At 41.0% G+C, this 20,411-nt stretch overlaps 1 protein-coding gene across 2 annotated transcripts in view; it reads right to left on the bottom strand.

Annotated features, from left to right (window-relative positions):
• Nucleotides 1-20,411, bottom strand: part of LOC147115222 (desmoplakin-like) — a 91,079-nt gene that overhangs the window by 54,040 nt on the left and 16,628 nt on the right. For both annotated transcript variants that reach the window (XM_085993593.1, XM_085993594.1), the window contains exons 4-8: nucleotides 13,544-13,727; nucleotides 9,391-9,519; nucleotides 7,630-7,698; nucleotides 7,375-7,536; nucleotides 4,609-4,713 (exon numbers count right to left, since the gene is read on the bottom strand). In XM_085993593.1, coding sequence (XP_085849719.1) covers nucleotides 4,609-4,713; nucleotides 7,375-7,536; nucleotides 7,630-7,698; nucleotides 9,391-9,519; nucleotides 13,544-13,727 — 649 coding nt within the window. The remainder of the gene's footprint in view (nucleotides 1-4,608; nucleotides 4,714-7,374; nucleotides 7,537-7,629; nucleotides 7,699-9,390; nucleotides 9,520-13,543; nucleotides 13,728-20,411) is intronic.

Below are 20,411 nucleotides of genomic sequence, written 5' to 3'. Positions count from 1 at the left end.
AACCTGGAGCACGACTCCTCCAGGTAATGGCACACGATTTTAGTTCAGGCCTTGCGAAGCCTCGGACTCCCGTACGCAGCACACTAAAAAGAGAACACCTCTCACGGAGGCCCCGCAGACTCGAGCTGCTCCGCCAAACAGCCACATAGACTTTCAGTACAACATATAATTGATTGATCAATCATTTCATTTTTTAGTAATGGACGATTTTACAATTTTACACTACATTTTGCGCATTTAAGATACTATCTGATTAAAATTTAGGTTTATAAATTGTGAAAGTTGAAATGGGAGTGATGATGGCCTACTTCAAATTTACCAATTTAACACTTTGCTCTCACCAATGACGGTTAGTGGAGTTATTAATTCTTGCACAATTATTCACTCATTTTATTATTCCACTTAATTAGCATAGTCAGTCATAACAGCACAGAAGGCCATTCAGTCCATCAAGTCTGTGCCGGCTCTCTGTAGAGCAATCCAGTCAGTCCCATTCCCCTGCTCTATCCCCGTAGCCCTGCATGTTTATTTCCCTCAAGTGCCTATCCAGTCTCCCCTTGAAAACATCGAGTGTCTCCGCTTCCACCACTTCAGTCGGCAGTGAATTCCAGGTCATCACCACTCGCTGCGTAAAAAAGTTTCCCCTCACATCCCCCTTGTAGCTCTTGCCCAAAACCTTAAATCTGTGACCCCTAGTCCTTGTACCATCAACTAGTGGGAACAGCCTTTCCCCGTCTAGCCTATCCAAACCAGTCATAATCTTGTACACCTCGATCAAATCATCCCCCAACCTCCTTTGCTCTAATGAAAACAAATCCAGCTTCGCCAACCTGTCCTTGTAGCTAAGATTCCCCCATCCTCGGAACCATGCTGGTAAATCTTCTCTGCACCCTCTCAAGGGGCTTCACATCCTTCCTAAAGTGTGGTGACCAGAACTGGGTGCAATACTCCAGTTGTGGCCTAACCAGCGCTTTATAAAGGTTCAGCATAACTTCTCTACTTTTGTACTCAATACCTCTATTTATGAAGCCCAAGATCCCATATGCTTTGCTAACCACTCTCTCAATATGTCCTGTCACCTTCAGGGACCTATGCACATTAACTCCCAGGTCCCTCCATCCCTGCACACTCTTTAAAACTGTGTCGTTAAGTGTATATTGCCTCTCCATGTTCCTTCTACCAAAATGCATCACCTCACACTTCTCTGTATTAAATTCCATCTGCCACTTGCCTGCCCATTCTGCTAGTCTTTCTATGTCCTGTTGTAGGCGATTGATATCATCACTGTTTGCCACACCCCCAAGTTTGGTGTCAGACAAATTTAGAAATTCTACTCTGTATTCCAATATCCAGGTTATTTATATACATAAAAAAAGCAGTGGCCCCAGCACTGACCTTGGGGAACACCACTGTCTACCATCCTCCAGTCTGAACAACAGCCATTAACCACAACTCGCTGTTTTCTGTCCTTAAGCCAATTCCTTATCCAAGCTGCCACTGACCCACCTATTCCATGAGCCTCAATTTTGTTAAACTTTGGTACTTTGTCAAAAGCCTTCCTAAAATCCATGTAGCAACATCCATTGCATTCCCTTCATCAATCCCCTCTGTTACTTCAACAAAAAATTAATTTAGATTAGTCAAACATGATCTGCCTTTTACAAACCCATGTTGGCTCTCCTAAATTAGCATAAACCTCTCCAAATGCCAATTAATTTTTTTCTTGATTATTGTTTCTAAAACTTTACCCACCACTGATGTTAAACTGACCGGCCTGTAGTTACTAGGATTATCCTTACACCCTTTCTTGAACAATGGTGTCACATTTGCCACTTTCCAATCCTCAGGCACCTCCCCTGCATCGAGAGAAGATTGGAAAATTATGGCAAACCCTTCCGCTATCTCCTCCCCCAATTCCCTTAGCAACCTGGGATGCAAGCCATCTGGACCAGGCGACTTGTCCACTCGAAGCATACCCAGCCTTTCTAGTACATCCTGTATCAATTTTCGCCCCTTCCATTGTTTCTACCTTTTCCACTTCTACCGATATTTTAACAGCATCACCTCCTTAGTAAACACCGATACAAAGTACTCATTGAGTATTCTAGCCTTGCCCTGCGCCTCTAAGCATATATCACCTTCTTTGTCTCTAATAGGCCCCACCCCACCTCTTACTGTTTACATGCCAGTAGAAGAGGTTTGGGTTCCCTTTTATGTTAACCGCCATTCTACGCTCATATTCTCTCTTTGCCAATCTTATTTTCATCTTCACATCCCCGCTCAACTTGTTGTATTTGGTCTGGTTCTCCCTTGAAGAATTCACCTGACACGCATCATACTCCCTCTTTTTTTGTTTCATCATCTTCTCCATCTCCCTTATCATCCAAGGAGCCCTTGCTTTGATTCCCTTACCCTTCCCTCTTGTTGGAATGTACCTAGCCTGTACTTGGAACATCTCCTTAAAGATCACCCATTATTCCATTACAGTTTTTCCTGTCAGTCTTTGGTTCCATTTTACCCTGGCTAGATCTTTTCGCATCCCATTGAAGTTAGCCCTATTCCAGTTTAGAAGTTCCACTCTAGATTGTTCCTTGATCCTTTCCATTGCTAATCTAAATCTTATGATACGATGGTCACTCATACCCAAGTGTTCTCCCACAGACACTTGGTCGACCTGGCCCACTTCATTCCCCAGCACCAGATCCAGCAATGCCTCCTTCCTAGTTGGGCCAAGAACATATTGGTCAAGGAAATTCTCCTGAACACATTTCAGAAATTCCTCCCCTTCACCCTAGCATTATCCCAATCGATATTTGGGTAATTAAAGTCCCCCAATATCACCACTCTATAGCTCTTGCATATCTCTGCGATTTCCCTGCAGATTTGCCCCTCTACCTCCCTCTTTCTATTTGGAGGCCTATAGAATACCCCCAAAAGCGTGATCATACCCTTTTTGCTCCTCAACTCTAACCAAATGGATTCGGTCCTTGTCCCCTAGTGGAGGCGTAACTAAATGGACCTGGGTATAATGGACATTGCATTCACTGTTTTTAATTTTAACAGTAGCTGTTGTTCACAGAATTCATTGTGTTTGCGGGGTAATGTTCCATATCATTTCTTTTTCATGCTGCGTGGTATTTCTTCCAGCGGCAGGAGTTGGTGAGCGGCCTGTGTGGGACCTCGCCATTGGTGCGCGGCCCTCAACAGCTCACCAAAACTTGTTAAGTGGCCCTCCAGCCCAAGTAATTGCCCACCCCTCTTCTAGAACTATGCAATTTCCCCCCCCCCCCAAAGTGCCGATGGACCTGCTGTTTATTTCCAGCTCTTCTGTCTTTATTCAAATCTTCAGTATTTGCTGTTTAGAATCTAAGTATATTTAGAACTGCTCATTACTGTTTCCTCAGTCTTTTCTGAAAATGACAATGAAAATGTGGGGTTTAACTCAGGAAAAAAAATCTAAATCGGTGTTCTTCAAAATCTGTAGACAATTAGGCTACTATTTTTGTGTGAAGGCGCTGCCAAAATATGAAGGTGACACTTTCACATGTCCAGTGTATAGGAGAATAAAAATGCCTGGTGAGAAATGGGAACAGACAATTCTCTACCAGTTCAGGGTTTTTAAAAAGGACAAAAATGTTGGTCCAAAGGTTACCACTGGGACAGAGATGTTACAATGCAAAGGCGAAGGTCAAATTTCACATTTTAAGTAATTTCTGTAATCCAAGGGATGTGATTTCACCAATTATAGCCTGAAAACTGCACAGAATTTACTCTATTTAAATTAATTGGGAATTAAATTGGAAATAGTAAATGGGATTGACAATTTGCTTTGTGGTTTCAGGCACAATAGTATCTGTTCTATTGCAAGCTGAAGCCTCTCATTGAAGATTATTGCTTTTAAATACTAAGCATTGATGAAAACTATTTTTTGCTCTGCATATGCTGACTCTTGAATCAGTAATGTTTAATGTTGGAGCCCAAGGTGACAATGCATTGTACTGGAACAAGATTTTATATAGGGCAGAGATGGGTGCAAAGTTCTTATTTCTAGGATTTTCCAGAACATACATATGTGGTACTGCTAGTCTGGAAATTACAGCACTGCAATATTATTGTATGAATGTTAAATGTGCTTTTAATCACATTTATTTTAACATTCTATTAAGATAAAAAATGACTAATGTGGTCCAAAGATATCAAACAATGTAATTTCCATCCAATAAATGCTACAAATATGTTTTGTGCCAAAGTTTAGGAGGCAAGAATTCAGCACTTATCTCTGCCCCACTTTTGTATCAAACTCTTGCCCACTGGGGCATTAACTCATTTATTTTAAAACCCTCCATTAACACAGCAAAGGAATTTGATACAAAAGCAGTACCCAACCTAATTTTCGGGCTTGTAGCAATTGTCGCAACATCTTGTACAGATACCTAGGTAATGAATGCTGATCGTGCTCCACATTTTCAAGAGTGGTTCGATGTGAATATGCATACCAGTATAAGTGTCACTTCCCTATCTCTAATCCTGATGGCAAGCTTGATTGACAAGACTTTTAAGTCAAGATTTACACTGCCCCTAAATTGATTGATTAACCAGGCACCCCACCTCAATCTTGTCAGCTGCAGGATGATTATTTGCTACTAGCTGGTCACCATCTTGTTTGAGTCTGTTTAACTGCTTTTCTTTTTCTTCCAACTGGCTCATCATCATCTAGCAAAAACAAGTAAAATTTTAATAATTAACCACAAGATGTGCACAAGCAAAGCAGTAAAATAAAATGTTTTTAATTCAATAAAAGTCACCCCACAAGATGGTGTCAAACACCGAAGATAGGCCGAATGTACCATATAATGTCACTTCCAAACACTACAATGCCTCTTCGGTCATATAAACACACTGTATGCCATGTATTAAAAAATCTCTACGTGCCCAGTTGATGTCAGTTTACATGTACATTTACATTTCAAATTTTGACCAGGTAACCATCATGGTCACCAAGTCAGGAGCCTGACAGCCACACCAAAGTTCACAAAGAGCACATTTAAGAGTCTTGCCAGGTTAGAGAGCGCGAGAGCGAGACCGTTTCCTCAGTGTTCCACTTTTTGCTGAAATGCAAAACTTACACTTTTTTTTAAAAAACTTGGCAATTTGTTTTCCATAATTTCCTGGCCAATTCCTCTGTTCCATTTGGTAGTAGCTTACTGCTGACATTCATATCATTTTGCATTCATTATCACAGGTTAATTATACAGGATGTAAATGCTACAGGAACTAAAGGTGCAGAAAACAAAACAATAAAGCTGAAATATTCCCCCTCTCTTCCAGAACACGGAGTAGTGCAGAAAGAAGTTTTCAAAAGAAATCATCCTTTTTCCTTCAGTTGCATTTTTAGAAAGCATTTTTTTTCTAAGCAATTAAAATTCTGTTTTTGAAAGGACAGATGACAGTGAAATAATTAAACAAAAATCATATCTTTACATAGAATTTGGAATGTAAATTTTAATGTACTAACATTTTATGGTCATTTATTAAATGATATACATTATAACTGGGTACCACTATTTACCATGTTTTTCTCTGAAAAAAATCAAGTTATTCCAAAAAAAGGTACTCTAAATGTATGAGCTAAAAAGGTGAAAACGCACAAAATTACACAAAAAGAATGTTGATGCAGGAAGTTTATGAATATCAAGGGCCAATTAGTATAGACAAAAAAAGACAATTCCCTACATATGGTGTTCCTTAACTAGGCTGTTTAAAAAACGGCAATTATTATTAGATTTTAACCAAACTTAAATGATGGGGTAAATTTTTAACAAGTTAGCGCTCTTAGCTTGGATTCTGACTCCATGATAGGACAGATATGCAGTCAGGCATGGAGCTCCAGATATACTTGGTTAGTCCACACTTGGAGGATATAGAGGCACTGGAGAAGGTGCAAAGAAGATTTACAGGAAACTCTCTTTTAACTGGCAAAATTCAGTAGTAGGTTCAGGTAAGTTTTACTATATATTAGTGGCCGTGTAACCGGGGTTCCTGGATCTGTGGCCGTGTAACCGGGGCTCCTGCACCTGTGGCTGTGTACGGGGCTCTCATACCTTGGTAAGTATACCTCTCTGTAATCCGGACTTTTTGGTCAACCGGCCAGTCCCGTCGATGCCAGATAAAAAAGGTTTCCTGTTTAAGAATGATACTTGAACTGAGAGGTTATAACCAGCAGAAAGATTGAACAGACTGTGGCTCTTTTTTCTAGAAAAAAGACGGAGGGGTGACCTAATAGGGGTCATTAAAATTATGAAGGGGTTTGATAGGATAGATGTAGAGAAGGTGTTTCCACTGTGAGGGGTGTCCAAAAGTAGGAGCCAGAAGTAGAAGATAGTCAAGATAGTCAAGAAAGACTTGAATTTATATAGCGCCTTTCACAACCACCAGACGTCCCAAAACGCTTTACAGCTAATGACGTACTTTTTGAAGTGTAGGCACTGTTGTAATGTAGGAAACGCGGCAACCAATTTGCACACAGCAAGCTCCTACAAATAGCAATGTGATGATGACCAGATAATCTGTTTTAGTGATGTTGATTGAGGAATAAGTATTGGTCAGGACACCGGGGATAACTCCCCTGCTCCTCTTCAAAATAGTGCCATGGGATCTTTTACATCCACCCGAGAGAGCAGATGGGGCCTCGGTTTAACATCTCATCTGAAATCCAATAAAAAAAAATCAGGAGAAACTTCTTTACCCACAGAGTAGTTAGAATGTAGAATTTGCTACCACAGGGAGTAGTTGAGGCGAATAGCATAGATGCCTTTAAGGGGAAGATATGATATGATGACTGATAAATACAGACAGATTTCAATTTTAAAAAGTGAACCTTTTTTGGGTTATTTTATCAGATCATGAAAGCATTACATTTGGCAAAAATTTTAAATTTCACTGCAAGGAAATTTGGGGAACTGTGGTGAGAAGATCATAAAAAAGAAACTGTTAAGTGGACAGAAGTAGTAATTCTATTTGCATAGTCATGAGTGTTGGTCTTTGTTCAAGTTTGGCTCAGTAAAGCCAACCAACCAGTCAGTAGGAACCACTAATTTTTTTTAAAAAATGCTTGGCATTAAGAACACATGTGCATATTTCTGAAGTAAATACAAAATACTTACTGATTGTCCATCTTGGGTGTAAATCTTGCCACCCTCACCCAACCCTACTGGCTGGTTTTTTTTTTGGGGGGGGGGGGGGGGGGGGGGGGTGGGGATGGGGGAGAGGAGAGAGAAGAGGGGCGGGGATGGGAGGATGATAAGTTATAATTCTAACTTATAATTGTAGAATGCAGTTTTGGTGAATGTGGTACTTTGAAATATATGGACTTACTGAGAAAGCTTCTTGTTTTTCAGCAATGTTTGCGTTCTTATCACTCCAATCGTGAACGAGTTCTTCTTCTTCACGGTCATTTATCCACATAATCTCATTGGATGTGGCTGAAATTACGTTCAGAAGCTTTTTCAGTTGATCAAGTCTATCCACTGAAGCTTTCTAAAATGTACAGAAAAATCAAGACTCATTATTTGTTCAATTAAAATGACCAAAAATTCAGATTTTAGTTTTACAAAAAAGGCTTCTGCTTACCAAAATGCTTTCATAATCATTTTCTATTGCTTGAATGTTTTCTCTGTAGTTGTCAGAATAGTTGTCATTCTAGGAGAGGAAGAAATCAATCAGAACACCTGAATGCACAACCATCATTAGATATTTAGTTTGTAATAACAGAAAAAATGGCATTGGTAATTATACAGTGGAATCCAGATATCGTGATCGATTTGGCAAAAAGCATAAAGGATCACTATATCTAACTAAGCATTTACAGCAGCAGTCGAGTCTCTTGTGATCCTCCAAGTCCTCATTCAGGAACAATAAATGCTGGCCTTGCCAGCGACACTCACATCCCAGGAGCGAATTAAAAAAAATTAACAGGCAGCTGATCTGCTACCACCATTATCTTGCCGGGCAGTGAAAGTTAAAATCTACCCTGCAAGTGAGCGTCACTAGCACAAATCTTAGCACAATATAAAAGCAGCTTTTAATAGTGGTCTTTCAATCTCAAACATTATTGTTAAGATAAGAAATGCATCTGCAGAGCAACTCAAGTGGTAATTAAAGTTTAATGTTCTAAGCTGTATATTCAATCTTTGCGCAAATTGGTTGTTGGTTATTTGATACTTCCATTAGCCAACTTCGATTTACTATTTTTGTATTGCAAATACAGTGGGCTAGAAATTCATTGCAGTCCACTTTTGGGTGCATAACTGATAGCAGGCTTGCGTGCAGCTGAACCACAAGGCCAGCGGCTCGACAAAAAATTGGGCCTTATTGTAATATTAGCGATGCGCTACGGGTGCCTGTCGCTCCTCCAAAGAACGAGGGGGGGGGGGGGGTGGAACCGAGCATGGGCCAACTAAGGCCCACAGTGGTCCCTTTAAGGGCCACTGGTTAGGTCGCTATAGAATTGGAAAAAGGAGTCTGAGCATGCACAGCACTTTGTACTCTTGGATCTCTACGATTTAGGTTGACTATTTCCAGCATGAACAAATCCTAATTGTGCAGCACAGGCATTTTTGGTTGTGCAGTAGTCTGATAGAAGGGACATTTTAAAGCAGCAACAGCACACCTCGATAAACTAAAATGGATTTTGCTGCACATTGGTGTATTTATATGAGGGACACAGAATTTTTTTGCTGTAAAATATATTGTGGAAAATATAAAACCACTTTCATATCTACTAATACTCTCCTAAAAGGGCACTGCAGATAAGCTTAACTAAAACTTTTAAAGTTACCAACAGAGGGCAGTGTGTCATTTAGATTCCATAATTTCTTATAGATTCCAGTTAATTTTGACTAATATGGTCATCTCCATTGATAGTCTCTGATTCGTGGTCCCCTACTGTTTAAACTTTAGTAATGGCTGCGACAAGATTCCAGTCTTCACAATGCTGTCAATAAACCTTCCGAGAAGACTACTTTTCCAAATTTCAAGCCAGACTTTGTGGAGCTATTCATTAAGGTAGTGTCTCTCATACCCGACTCAGGGACCACTTGCAGCTCACCTCCTCCTCCTCATCTGTGCTACTGGGTAAACCATCTGCTGTGCATGTCTCTGCTGTCTGCTCACAGCACGCTTAGCTGTGGGACGTTGCTACAGCCAAGAGACAGCACCCGTAACAAAGGCCAGTTGAATTTCTTGGAAGTATGGTCCCTCTTCCAGGAAGTGTTCCAAGTGCAGCAGCGACATTCTTTCCACTGCTTCCATTTACATCAGACGAAGCAGAATTTTGGGGGGGGGGGAAAAAAAAGAGAAAGAAAATGTTCGACAACGGCTTTGCGCAATTACCTGTTCCATTTTGACTTTATTTATTTTCCACTGAAAATCTTCTAGTGTCTTATGGTATCTTCTTTGGTCGTTTATCTGTTGCTCTACCGAGGCTGCATCTACACCCCATTCTTGAACGTTTACTAAATTCTGTATGGGGAATGAAGAGATCGATTTAGCCAAAATATTGATTTTTGAACCCCTTTCCTATTACATAAGGCTATTTGCAAATTGTGATTTAGGTGGCTTTTAATTTTTTTAAAATATTTTCTCTATATATTGGCATAATACAAGACACTAGCATTAGGAAGGACACCAGAAAAATCAAGCCTTGGACATAGTTTTGTCTACATGGGTCACGAGATCAAGCACAACATGAATACTGATGACTTGGTCTGCATATGACACAGCTGGATTTAACTTTCCTATACCACCTAAGCAGGGAGGCCTATAGCTAGAAACCTGCTGCTAAATTAGCTGCTGGAAATTTTCCTCTCTCCCCCCCAGAATTCCCAACCCACCTCTGGCAGTGACACTGCCCCAGAGGAAAATTCAGCCGATAAACTAAATTCTATTTTGAAAACCTTTAAACCACTGCTCTTGACTATAGGATTTCAGTCTCTTCCCACTGACACCGACACCACTTCAAGCATCAGTACCAGCCTGCGCAATACAATGAATATCTCAGGTATTCCATTACTTTGACCTATCTATCCATCTGCAGACTGTTCTGTCTATGTTACACTGGAAAATGCACATTATTGTACTGTAGGTTAGATAGCAGGAGTTCTTTATAAAATAAAGCACAATTATTCAACCAACCTAATTAGCCCGAGAGTCTAATACAAGGAATAGAACGTGGCTTTTTAAAAAGTAATAAATAAATAAAATTAATTTATAGCTGAACGAATCATTGTGTAGATGGGCATAGTATGATATATGCAAAAGTGATAGTTAATATTACAGTGGGATTTGAAGGCACATGGCATCATATAACTAATACTATAATCTTAAAGTTACACTGACAACGGAGTCCTTTATTAGCTGAGGCATAGAATACAAGAGCAGGGAGGTTATGCTTGAACTGTATAAAACACTAGTTCAGCCACAGCTAGAGTACTACGTACAGTTCTGGTCACCACATTACAGGAACGATGGGATTGCACTAGAGAGGGTACAGAGGAGATTTACCAGGATGTTGCCAGGACTGGAGAATTTTAGCTATGAGGAAAGACTGGATAAGCTGGGTTGTTTTCTTTAGAACAGAGGAGGCTGAGGGGAGACTTAATTGAGGTGCATCAAATTATGAGGGGCCTAGACAGAGTGGATAGGAAGGACCCATTTCCCTCGCAGAGGGGTCAATAATCAGGGGCATAGATTTGAAGTAATAGGTCGAAGGATTAGAGGGGAGTTGAGGAGAACTTTTTTCACCCAGAGGGCAGTGGGGTCTGGAACTCACTGCCTGAAAAGGGTGGTAGAGGCAGAAACCCTCATCACATTTAAAAAGTACTTGGCTATGCACCTGAAGTGCCGTAACCTACAGGGCTATGGACCAAGAGCTAGAAAGTGGGATTAGGCTGGATAGCTATTTTTAGTGCACTAGCACCCAAATCAACACACTATGGTCTGGAATTTCCTGGCAAAACTCACCTGAATTCAGGTGATACAGAGGGAGTACGGCAAGGAAAATGAGGTGGGACGATCTACTGCCGCAACCCCACCCCAAAAAATGCCTATTACTTTCCTGCGATGAATGCAATGTGGACTTTTCTGCTGCAGGTAGATGAAGGAAGGAGTGTGTGGGCTTGTTATCCCAGGAGTTCCCTTAGTTTCTACCCAGTTCCCACCACCACTATAAATGGTGTTGAATCCAGTACGGTGTCCCTAAAGCACGAAAGCATACTTGAGGTCATTGCTTACACAGATAGGCGAACCTTTAGGACTGAAAAGCCTGGAAGTGACTGTCAATAAAGCAGCCTATTGAAACACTGGGAATTAAAGGTTGTTGCTAGATTAATTAAACAATTTAGGGAGAGAATTTAATTTTAGGGAAGTGATGGATTTACCTCCTGGAATTCCATTGCATCTATGCTTGGAAGAAGAGGATGATGAGGACGTGGAGGAGAGGATGGAAGCCAAGAAAGGACAGTATCATGCACACATCAAACATCCAACCTGTGGGTACCCACGCCAGACAGTTGACCAACCAATGAGGTCCTATCTAGGTTTTTCCTATTGGCATTGTGCAAGGCTTCAGTTTCCCGCAATGCAGAAAGTGAGATTTACCAGCAGTTGGCACCTGACTTGCAGCGTCTGGTCACTGGGGCACAGCTGTAAAGTTGACAACCACTCCAAATTTTTACATAACTGGATGTTTCCAAGCGGCCTCAGGTAATATTAGTCATACAAGACAATCAGCAGTGCATCACTTCAGTAAATAGTTGACTCAAAACCCTGTTCAGGCAGGCCTCAAATTCATTTTTTAAACCCGTGGATCCAAGGCAGAGAGAAAAAAAAAGAGAAATCTAATTTTTTCAAGTGTAGAATTCCCTCAAGGGCAGGCTGCCATTGATAACACCCATGTGGTAATAAAGGCCTCATCTGAAAATGCCATCAAATTCATCAACTGGAAGAGATTCATTCACTGAGTGTGCAGATTGAGAGTAACGCCAGCCACTTCATTCTACATGTCAACACGTGCGACCCAGAAAGCTTTTATCAGGCAATCCAAGATACCTGAACTCCTTAGCCACAGCAACGTGGGTACCTGCTTCAGCCACGGTTGATGACAGCTCTCTGTCATCCAAGGATAGAGGCTGAAAACAAGTACAATGAAGTATTGAGTGCTACAAGAATAATAATTGAGATTCTGCAGACATTTCATCGTGATAATGCTAGGCGATGTAGGATTCTCTCCATCTTTAACATTACCACCCTTGGACTCGAAGTGGAATAAGGAACAATATAATAGTTGGGGGATGGGTGATGAAATGTGTGGCTATGGGGGTGGCGGGGGGAGGTTAGTGAGGTACCTTGTAATTGAAGCAATAAATGAGTCAGTTAATGTGCATACTGTTAAGAAGATTAAGAGGAGAGGCCCATAAATCCCTCAACCGAGCCCGGTGCCATCCCCTTAACCCAGCTTCCATAGAGCTGGAAATGGGAATATTGCCCACCGTCTGTACTGTATCCCCATTACATTCACTTTTGGAAAAATGGATGGTGCCTAAATTATATAAACACCAACTGCACCGGATATTCATGGAATCATAGAATAGTTACAGCACAGTAGGAGGCCATTCGGCCCATTGAGCCCGTGCCAGCTCTCTGCAAGAGCAAGTCACTCCCCTGCCTTTTCCTCGTAGCCCTGCAATTTTATTCCCCCTTCAGGTACTTATCCAATCCCCTTTTGAAAGCCACTATTGACTCTGTCTCCGCCACCCTTTCAGGCAGTGCATTCCAGATCATAACCACTCGCTGCGTAAAAAAGGTTTTTCCTCATGTCGCCTTTGGATCTTCTGCCAATCATCTTAAATCTGTGTCCTCTGGTTCTCAACCTTTCCACCAATGGGAGAAGTTTCTCTCTATCTAGACCCCTCATGATTTTGAGCACCTCTATCAAATCTCCTCTCAATCGTCTCTGCTCAAAGGAGAACAACCCCAGCTTCTCCAGTCTATCCACGTAACTGTAATTCCTCATCCATGGAACCATTCTTGTAAATCTTTTCTGCACCCTCTCTAAAGCCTTTACATCCTTCCTAAAGTGTGGTGCCCAGAATCAGTTGTGGCCGAACCAATGTTTTATAAAAGTTCATCATAACTTCCTTGCTTTTGTACTCTTATGCCTCTATTTATAAAGCCCAGGATCCCGTATGATTTATTAACCGCTTTCTCAACCTGCCCTGCCACCTTCAACGATTTATTCGTCCCTATATCTGTTAAGACCAAGTCCTGAACATTATCCCTGGTGTACTATTCTTCAAAAGTCAAAAGGGGCTTGGTGGGTAAATGCTACACCTGGAGAAAGGACAGAAAACTGGAAAAATAAAAAAAATTAAAAAAAGGAAATATTAATAAAAACCTGAATTTTAAAAGGCCAGTTCACCTTTTCATTATTTTGTAAATATTTCAATAATTTTTTTTTTTTTTTTAATAAAAGTGTGACTTGGCTTACCTTTTGCTGTTTTAACCAGCTGAACAGTTCATTAGTTGACCTTGAAAGCCCTTCATCCCAGGAACCTCTGGATCTCCGGGTAGTGTGATGCCGCATTGACTTGGTCCGGTCAATCGCTCGGTCGGCGTATCGGTCATTGATAGCATTTGAAATGGCAAGCATCTGATCACGAAGATGATACACACTACATAAGAGTTTCAAAGATATTAAATACTGAACAGATGTAACTGAAGAGGGTACCAACAAACTAAAATATCAGCTTTGGCATGTGTGTGCATTATCCACACAAGTTTTATCACGTGGATTTAACTCTCGTTGTAATAAATAAGAAGCAACTTCATGGAGTTGATTTTCACCTTGTGTCTGGGTATAAAACATTGTGGAACACTAAGAGGAGGATCGCATGCCCATTACAGAGCCTGCCTTCCAGGGCTGGGGCGAGAGAGGCCCCAGGATTACTTACAGCTCCTCCTGGCTCCCAAGTATTCAGAACGAAAAATAAATAATCTTACTTATCTTGGCCACTCTGCTGCATCGTGCCAGGTGTCCTTGGCGGGTTTGACGCCGGGCAGGCCACCTCAAGTTAAAAAAATGTCATTGCACTGATGATGTCATTGGGCCACGACTTTAAATTTAAATTAGGCCCTTGCTTGCCTGCAGTGGGTGCCTCGGCCGACTACAAAGCTAGTGAAGTCAAGATCTTGCCAGGCAGGAATGGAGCGACGCAGGCTGATAAGTGGACTTGGCCTGATCTTAACCACCCCTACACATCATTCTCGCTGGGTGAAGGGTTAAAATTGACCCCAAAAGGGCATCAATGTATAATCAATATTATGACACTGTAGAATCTGCTGAATCAAACCATTTTGTAACAAACACTGTAAAAGTACAGTTGACTATCTTGCCCAGTTTGTTTTCTGTTAACCTTTAATATTGCTGGATTTCCAAAATTATTCTGATTTGCAATTATATTGGCCCGTAATTTGCATCAGTGACAAAGCTAAGGCGCTCACCGCTGACCTCAAAGAAAGATGCCCAAGAACTTTACCTTTCTTGACATGCAACTGATTGTAGCGCTGTGTAATGGGAATCCCCAGCGAAGAGCTGCAGTGATGTCAACAAGCTGTCTAAGCAGCCAATCATATTGAAGAATTCTCACAGACAGCAAACCAGGAAATAAAAAGCAGCTTTTATCTTCACTTTTAAAAAAAAGTTAGAGAGCAATAAAGATTGGTACTTTCATGTGGGGATAAGGTAAAGCTGAAATATCATGAACAAACTTTAAAAAAATGTATTTTAAGTTTTAAAAAATTTCTCCCTTATGATAAAAATTACAATTTAACACTCCACAAATATAAAAATGAGCTTTTATGGGCCAGAACGGTTGTTTAGCAGCCAATATGCTGTTAAAACCCCAGTTACACCTATTCCAATGAGGCTCAACATTTAATGGGGTATTTAACAGTGATATTACTGTGGAAAAGCTCAAGTTTCCATCAGTTCCACTGATTGCCAGCTTTTGTTTTGGAGGGGGGCGGGTGGTGGTGACGGTCCACAGCATAGCCAGTGTCGGAGCAGTGAATGACTGACCGCAACTTCAGGATTTCCGCGTTTAGATGCGTGTGCGCTAAATCCTGAAGTTACGGTCAGTTTCAGAGGGTTAACGACAGCTAACACGGACAGTTTGCAGTCAGTACACACTGCAAAATCTGGACCATTGTAAATTTCAAAATTTCAGTAACGCAACTGTTGTGGAACATTTTTTATTATCCTGGCACCCAAATTTTCAGGGGAGCTCAGTTAAGGAAAGCTGGACTTGTAATGAAAATACAAAAAGTAAATCACCGGTCTGGAGTTAAAATGGTGTCATTTAATTCTGGGCTACTCAAAAATTTGCTGCAAACACATTTCAATTTATTTTCATTTCATCACAGAGATACACCAAGAACATCGCTAATCCCTCAACTCCTACTCATGGAAATAATGGCCCGGAATTTGCGGTTAGGATGATTCTGCCTTTGAAACTGACCGAAACGTCGGGATTTGACGCATGTGCAGGCGGAAAGCCCAGTCACTAACAGCTCCGAGTCAGGCTGTGCTGACAATCTGTGTAATCAGCCAAATCAGGGAAACTGTCAAAAACTTCAGCTCTTCCACAGTAAGTACACCGTCAAATTCCCCACTCAAAGTTAGACCCAAAGGGGTTAGGTGTAACATGGGATATTGACAGCTTGATTACTGCTAAACAAATGTTAAGGGCCTGGAAAACTCATTTTAATTTTGTGCAGTGTGACATTTGTCCATTTTAATAAAAATTTCAATTTTTCGAAACTTAAATTTTTTCTGAAGTTTGTCCATCTTTATTCCAGGTTTGTTGTCTTTTCCCCATGCGAGAACCCCAATCTTTGTTCTGCTCTCTATTTAAAAAAGTTAGAATAAGAGCTTACTCACATCCTTGTTTGCTGTCTGTGAGAATTCTGCCTTCTCATTGGCTGCTTAGACAGCCTGTTGATGTCACAGCAGTCTGCACAAAGGGATCCCCACTACAGTTCATTGTTTTGAACGGAAGGTCAGAAAACCCGAAGTTTGACGCAGGGATTGCGAAATCCTTGCGTGAAGCGTACTTCGGGGTTGCAGCGAACGCCACTACTGACCGCAAATTCCGGGCCAATGTTATTGTATTTATTTCATAAACAGGTTTCTTTTTAAAGATTTTAATTTTTTGGGATTGGATGCTGCACTAGCTTTCACAGGGTTCTTTGGAATCTAGAGAGGTGGATTGCATGAAGCAGGCCTACTTACACTGATGACTCGCTGCTGAGCAACCTTTTGTTACGGTGTGTCTGTGCACACGTACACAATGTTGCATACAAGTCAATGACAGGTTGTATTCATATGTTTAATACTTGTGTACTGAGCTGGGTGAATCTACTGACTAGTCACTATGGTTCTGTCCTGGATCAGGAGTTAATAATTTAGTACATTATTTTCATGCCTATATTCAGCCTGCTCCAGTCTCCATTTACCAATGTTAAAAAAAAAAATAAGCAACCTTCACCCAACTGCTTTTCTGAATAGAATTGATGCACTGCAAGTTACACAGAGACGTTAAAAGGATTGACATCCAGAGTCAGGTCCTCAATGATCTTCTCAAACTCTTATTTCCAAAGCTCACCAATTTATTATCTTCCTGTATAGAATATGGCCATTATTATAATAGTAAATTTACACCACTTTTTTTTTATTTCAGGGTTCTGCTCAATGTAATTGTTTCTATTTATGGCAGGTTCCTAGAATGACTTGGTGCTATAGAACACTAATTTATTAACAATTCCATCATAGTGACAGATTGGATCTCTCCGACAATGAGTGCCTGATCTTAAATGGGTTGTCAGAGGGACAAGAGAGAAGAGTTTCTTTTGAGTGCCAGAGAAAGGAAGAAAATCATTTTAACACATTCACAAGATGAAGTTGTCCCAGTCCTGTAGTTAGCATAACAAGCAACAGAATTAAGATAGCTAGTGTTAACTCGAAAGCACAGAATAGCTGAACAGTTTGGCATCAAGGTCAAAACAAATTGTTAAAAAGATTGCTGTCCATGATCTTTCCTGCATTGGGTGCTGTTTAATTTGACTTATGTCAAGGTCAATAAAACTGTCCTGATGTTGTGTAGCAAACCTCACTATCTCAACATCAATTAAGACGCTGACGATCACTCAGGTACATTATTACCTATTTGTAGGTGGATAAAGGGGTTTCTAAAGAAGAACTTTCAGAATTCGCAAGCTTCATCATTCAGACTCATTAGTCCAGCAGCTAACCAACCATTAACAGTAATTTTTACTCTTTTGGAATATCTTCATAGCTGTAACGGAACAATGGGTGATCTTTAAGGAGAAGATGTTCCAAGTACAGGCTAGGTACATACCAACAAGAGGGAAGGGTAAGGGAACCAAAGCAAGGGCTCCTTGAATGACGAAGGAGATAGAGAAGATAATGAAACAAAAAAGAGGGTGTATGATGCATGTCAGGTGAATTCTTCAAGGGAGAACCAGACCAAATACAATAAGTTGAGAGGGGATGTGAAGGTGAAAATAAGATTGGCAAAGAGAGAATATGAGAGCAGAATGGTGGTTAACATAAAAGGGAACCCAAAAATCTTCTACCGGCATGTAAACAGTAAGCGGGTAGTAAGAGGCAGGGTGAGGCCTATTAGAGACAAAGGAGGTCATATATGCTTAGAGGCGCAGGGCAAGACTAGTATACTCAATGAGCACTTTGTATCGGTGTTTACTAAGGAGATGGATGCTGACAAAATATCGGTAGAAGTGGAAAAGGTAGAAGCGATGGAAGGGGTGAAAATTGATGGACAGGATGTACGAGAAAGGCTGGGTATGCATAGAGTGGACAAGTCGCCTGGTCCAGATGGCTTGCATCCCAGGTTGCAAAGGGAATTGGGGGAGGAGATAGCAGAAGGGCTTGCCATAATTTTCCAATCTTCCCTAGATGCAGGGGAGGTGCCTGAGGATTGGAAAGTGGCAAATGTGACACCATTGTTCAAGAAAGGGTGCAAGGACAATCCTAGTAAATACAGGCCGATCAGTTTAACATCAGCGGTGGGTAAAGTTTTAGAAACAATAATCAAGGAAAAAATTAACAGGCATTTGGAGAGGTTTAAGCTAATTAAGGAGAGCCAACACAGGTTTGTAAAAGGAAGATCGTGTTTGACTAATCCAATTGAATTTTTTGATGAAGTAATACAGAGGATTGATGAAGAGAATGCAATGGATATTGTCTACATGGATTTTTGGAAGGCGTTTGACAAAGTACCACATTGAAGGATGGTTAACAAAATTGAGGCTCATGGAATAGGTGGGTCAGTGGCAGCTTGGTTAAGGAATTAGCTTAAGGGCAGTAAACAGTGAGTTGTGGTAAATGGCTGTTACTCAGACTGGAGGATGGCAGACAGTGGTGGTCCCCAAGGGTCAGTGCTGGGGCCACTGCTTTTTTTGAAATTACCTGGATATTGGAATACAGGGTAGAATTTCTAAATTTACCGATGACACCAAATTTGGGGGTGTGGCAAACAGTGATGACGATATCAATCAACTGCAACAGGACATAGGAAGGCTATCAGAATGGGCAGACAAGTGGCAGATGGAATTTAATACAGAGAAGTGTGAGGTGATGCATTTTGGCAGAAGGAACAGAGAGGCAATATACACTTAATGGCACAGTTTTAAAGAGTGTGCAGGGAGAGAGGGACCTGGGAGTTAATGTGCATAGGTCCCTGAAGGTGGCAGGATATATTGAGAGAGTGGTTAGCAAAGCAGATGGGATCTTGGGCTTCATAAATAGAGGTATTGAGCACAAAAGTAGAGAAGTTATGCTGAACCTTTATAAAGTGCTGGTTAGGCCACAACTGGAGTATTGCATCCAGTTCTGGTCACCGCACTTTAGGAAGGATGTGAAGGCCCTTGAGAGGGTGCAGAGGAGATTTACCAGAATGGTTCCGGGGATGGTGGATCTTAGCTACAAGGGCAGGTTGGAGAAGCTGGATTTATTTTCATTAGAGCAAAGGAGGTTGAGGGGTGATTTGATAGAGGTGTACAAAGATTATGACGGGTTTGGATAGGCTAGACGGGGAAAGGCTGTTCTCATGAGTTGATGGTACAAGGACTAGGGGACACAGATTTAAGGTTTTGGGCAAGAGATACAGGGTGGATGTGAGGGAAAAAAAATTTACACAGCGAATGGTGATGACTTAGAATTCGTTGCCAAAGGAAGTGGTGGAAGCGGAGACACTCAATGTTTTCAAGGGGAGACTGGATAGGCACTTGAGGGAAATAAACTTGCAGGACTACGAGCGGGGGGACTGACTGGATTGCTCTACAGAGAGCAGGCACGGAATTGATGGACCGAATGGCCTCCTTCTGTGCCGTTATGACTCCAACATGCCTTCTCTTTTACATGCAGACTTAAAGGCTACATTCTCCACTGATTCATAGTTAATGGGTGGAAAATCTAACTATGTATTCCTTACAAAACAAGACAAACATAAAATGTTCATGATTGGTCCACAACCCAATATATTGTGTCTCTCAATTTGGCCAAAGCAATTACTAATAAAACCACCTGCAGAAAATAGCCTGAGACAATGGGGGAAGAGAAGAGAAAGTGAGGGAGGGAGGAGGGTAAAAGCAGAGAGAGAGAGAGAGAGAGAGAGAGAGAAATTAAGGGGAGGGAGGAGGGGAGACAAGGAGTTTGGAATCATTTTGTTTCCTAAAAACAAGGCAGTGTCTATTGAAATCTCTCATGCAATTTCTTTTGATTTTAGTATTAATAAGGTCACCTGATTTTGAAAAGATTTTCCCGACAGATTATTTGATCATTATCACATTGTTGTTTGTGCAAGCTTGCTGTGTGCAAATTGGTTGCCGCATTTCCTACATTACAACAGTAACTACACTTCAAGAAGTAATTCATTGGCTGCAAAGCACTTTGGGACTTCCGGTGGTCGTGAAAGGCACTATACAAGTGCAAGTCTTTTTTTGACAAAATGAAGTTTGTCGACAGTGGTACTTCCTAAATAGTCCATAATTACAGAATGACATTTTCTCTTTCTGTTGTTTGACATTCATTTAACTATCCATGTATTATTTAATTACACAGTGTAGGGCTACTAAAAAAGGTAGTGGGAATACAAACAACTACATTTTGACCTGTCCTATTTTGAATGTTGATAGTCTTTACAGTTAATCAATGATTATTTTCTTTTAAATCAGCTTAACAAGCAAATAGGTTAACATGCAGGTTCAGCTAGCAATTAGGAAAACAAATGGTATGTTAGCCTTTATTACAAAGGGAT

The sequence above is a fragment of the Somniosus microcephalus genome, chromosome 7, assembly GCF_052327205.1.
Source record: "Somniosus microcephalus isolate GS21.2 chromosome 7, FLI_Smic_1.0, whole genome shotgun sequence".
NCBI classification, from domain to species: domain Eukaryota; kingdom Metazoa; phylum Chordata; class Chondrichthyes; order Squaliformes; family Somniosidae; genus Somniosus; species Somniosus microcephalus.
Note: the sequence above shows the minus strand (reverse complement) of the source record. Positions and strands in the feature narration are given on the sequence as shown.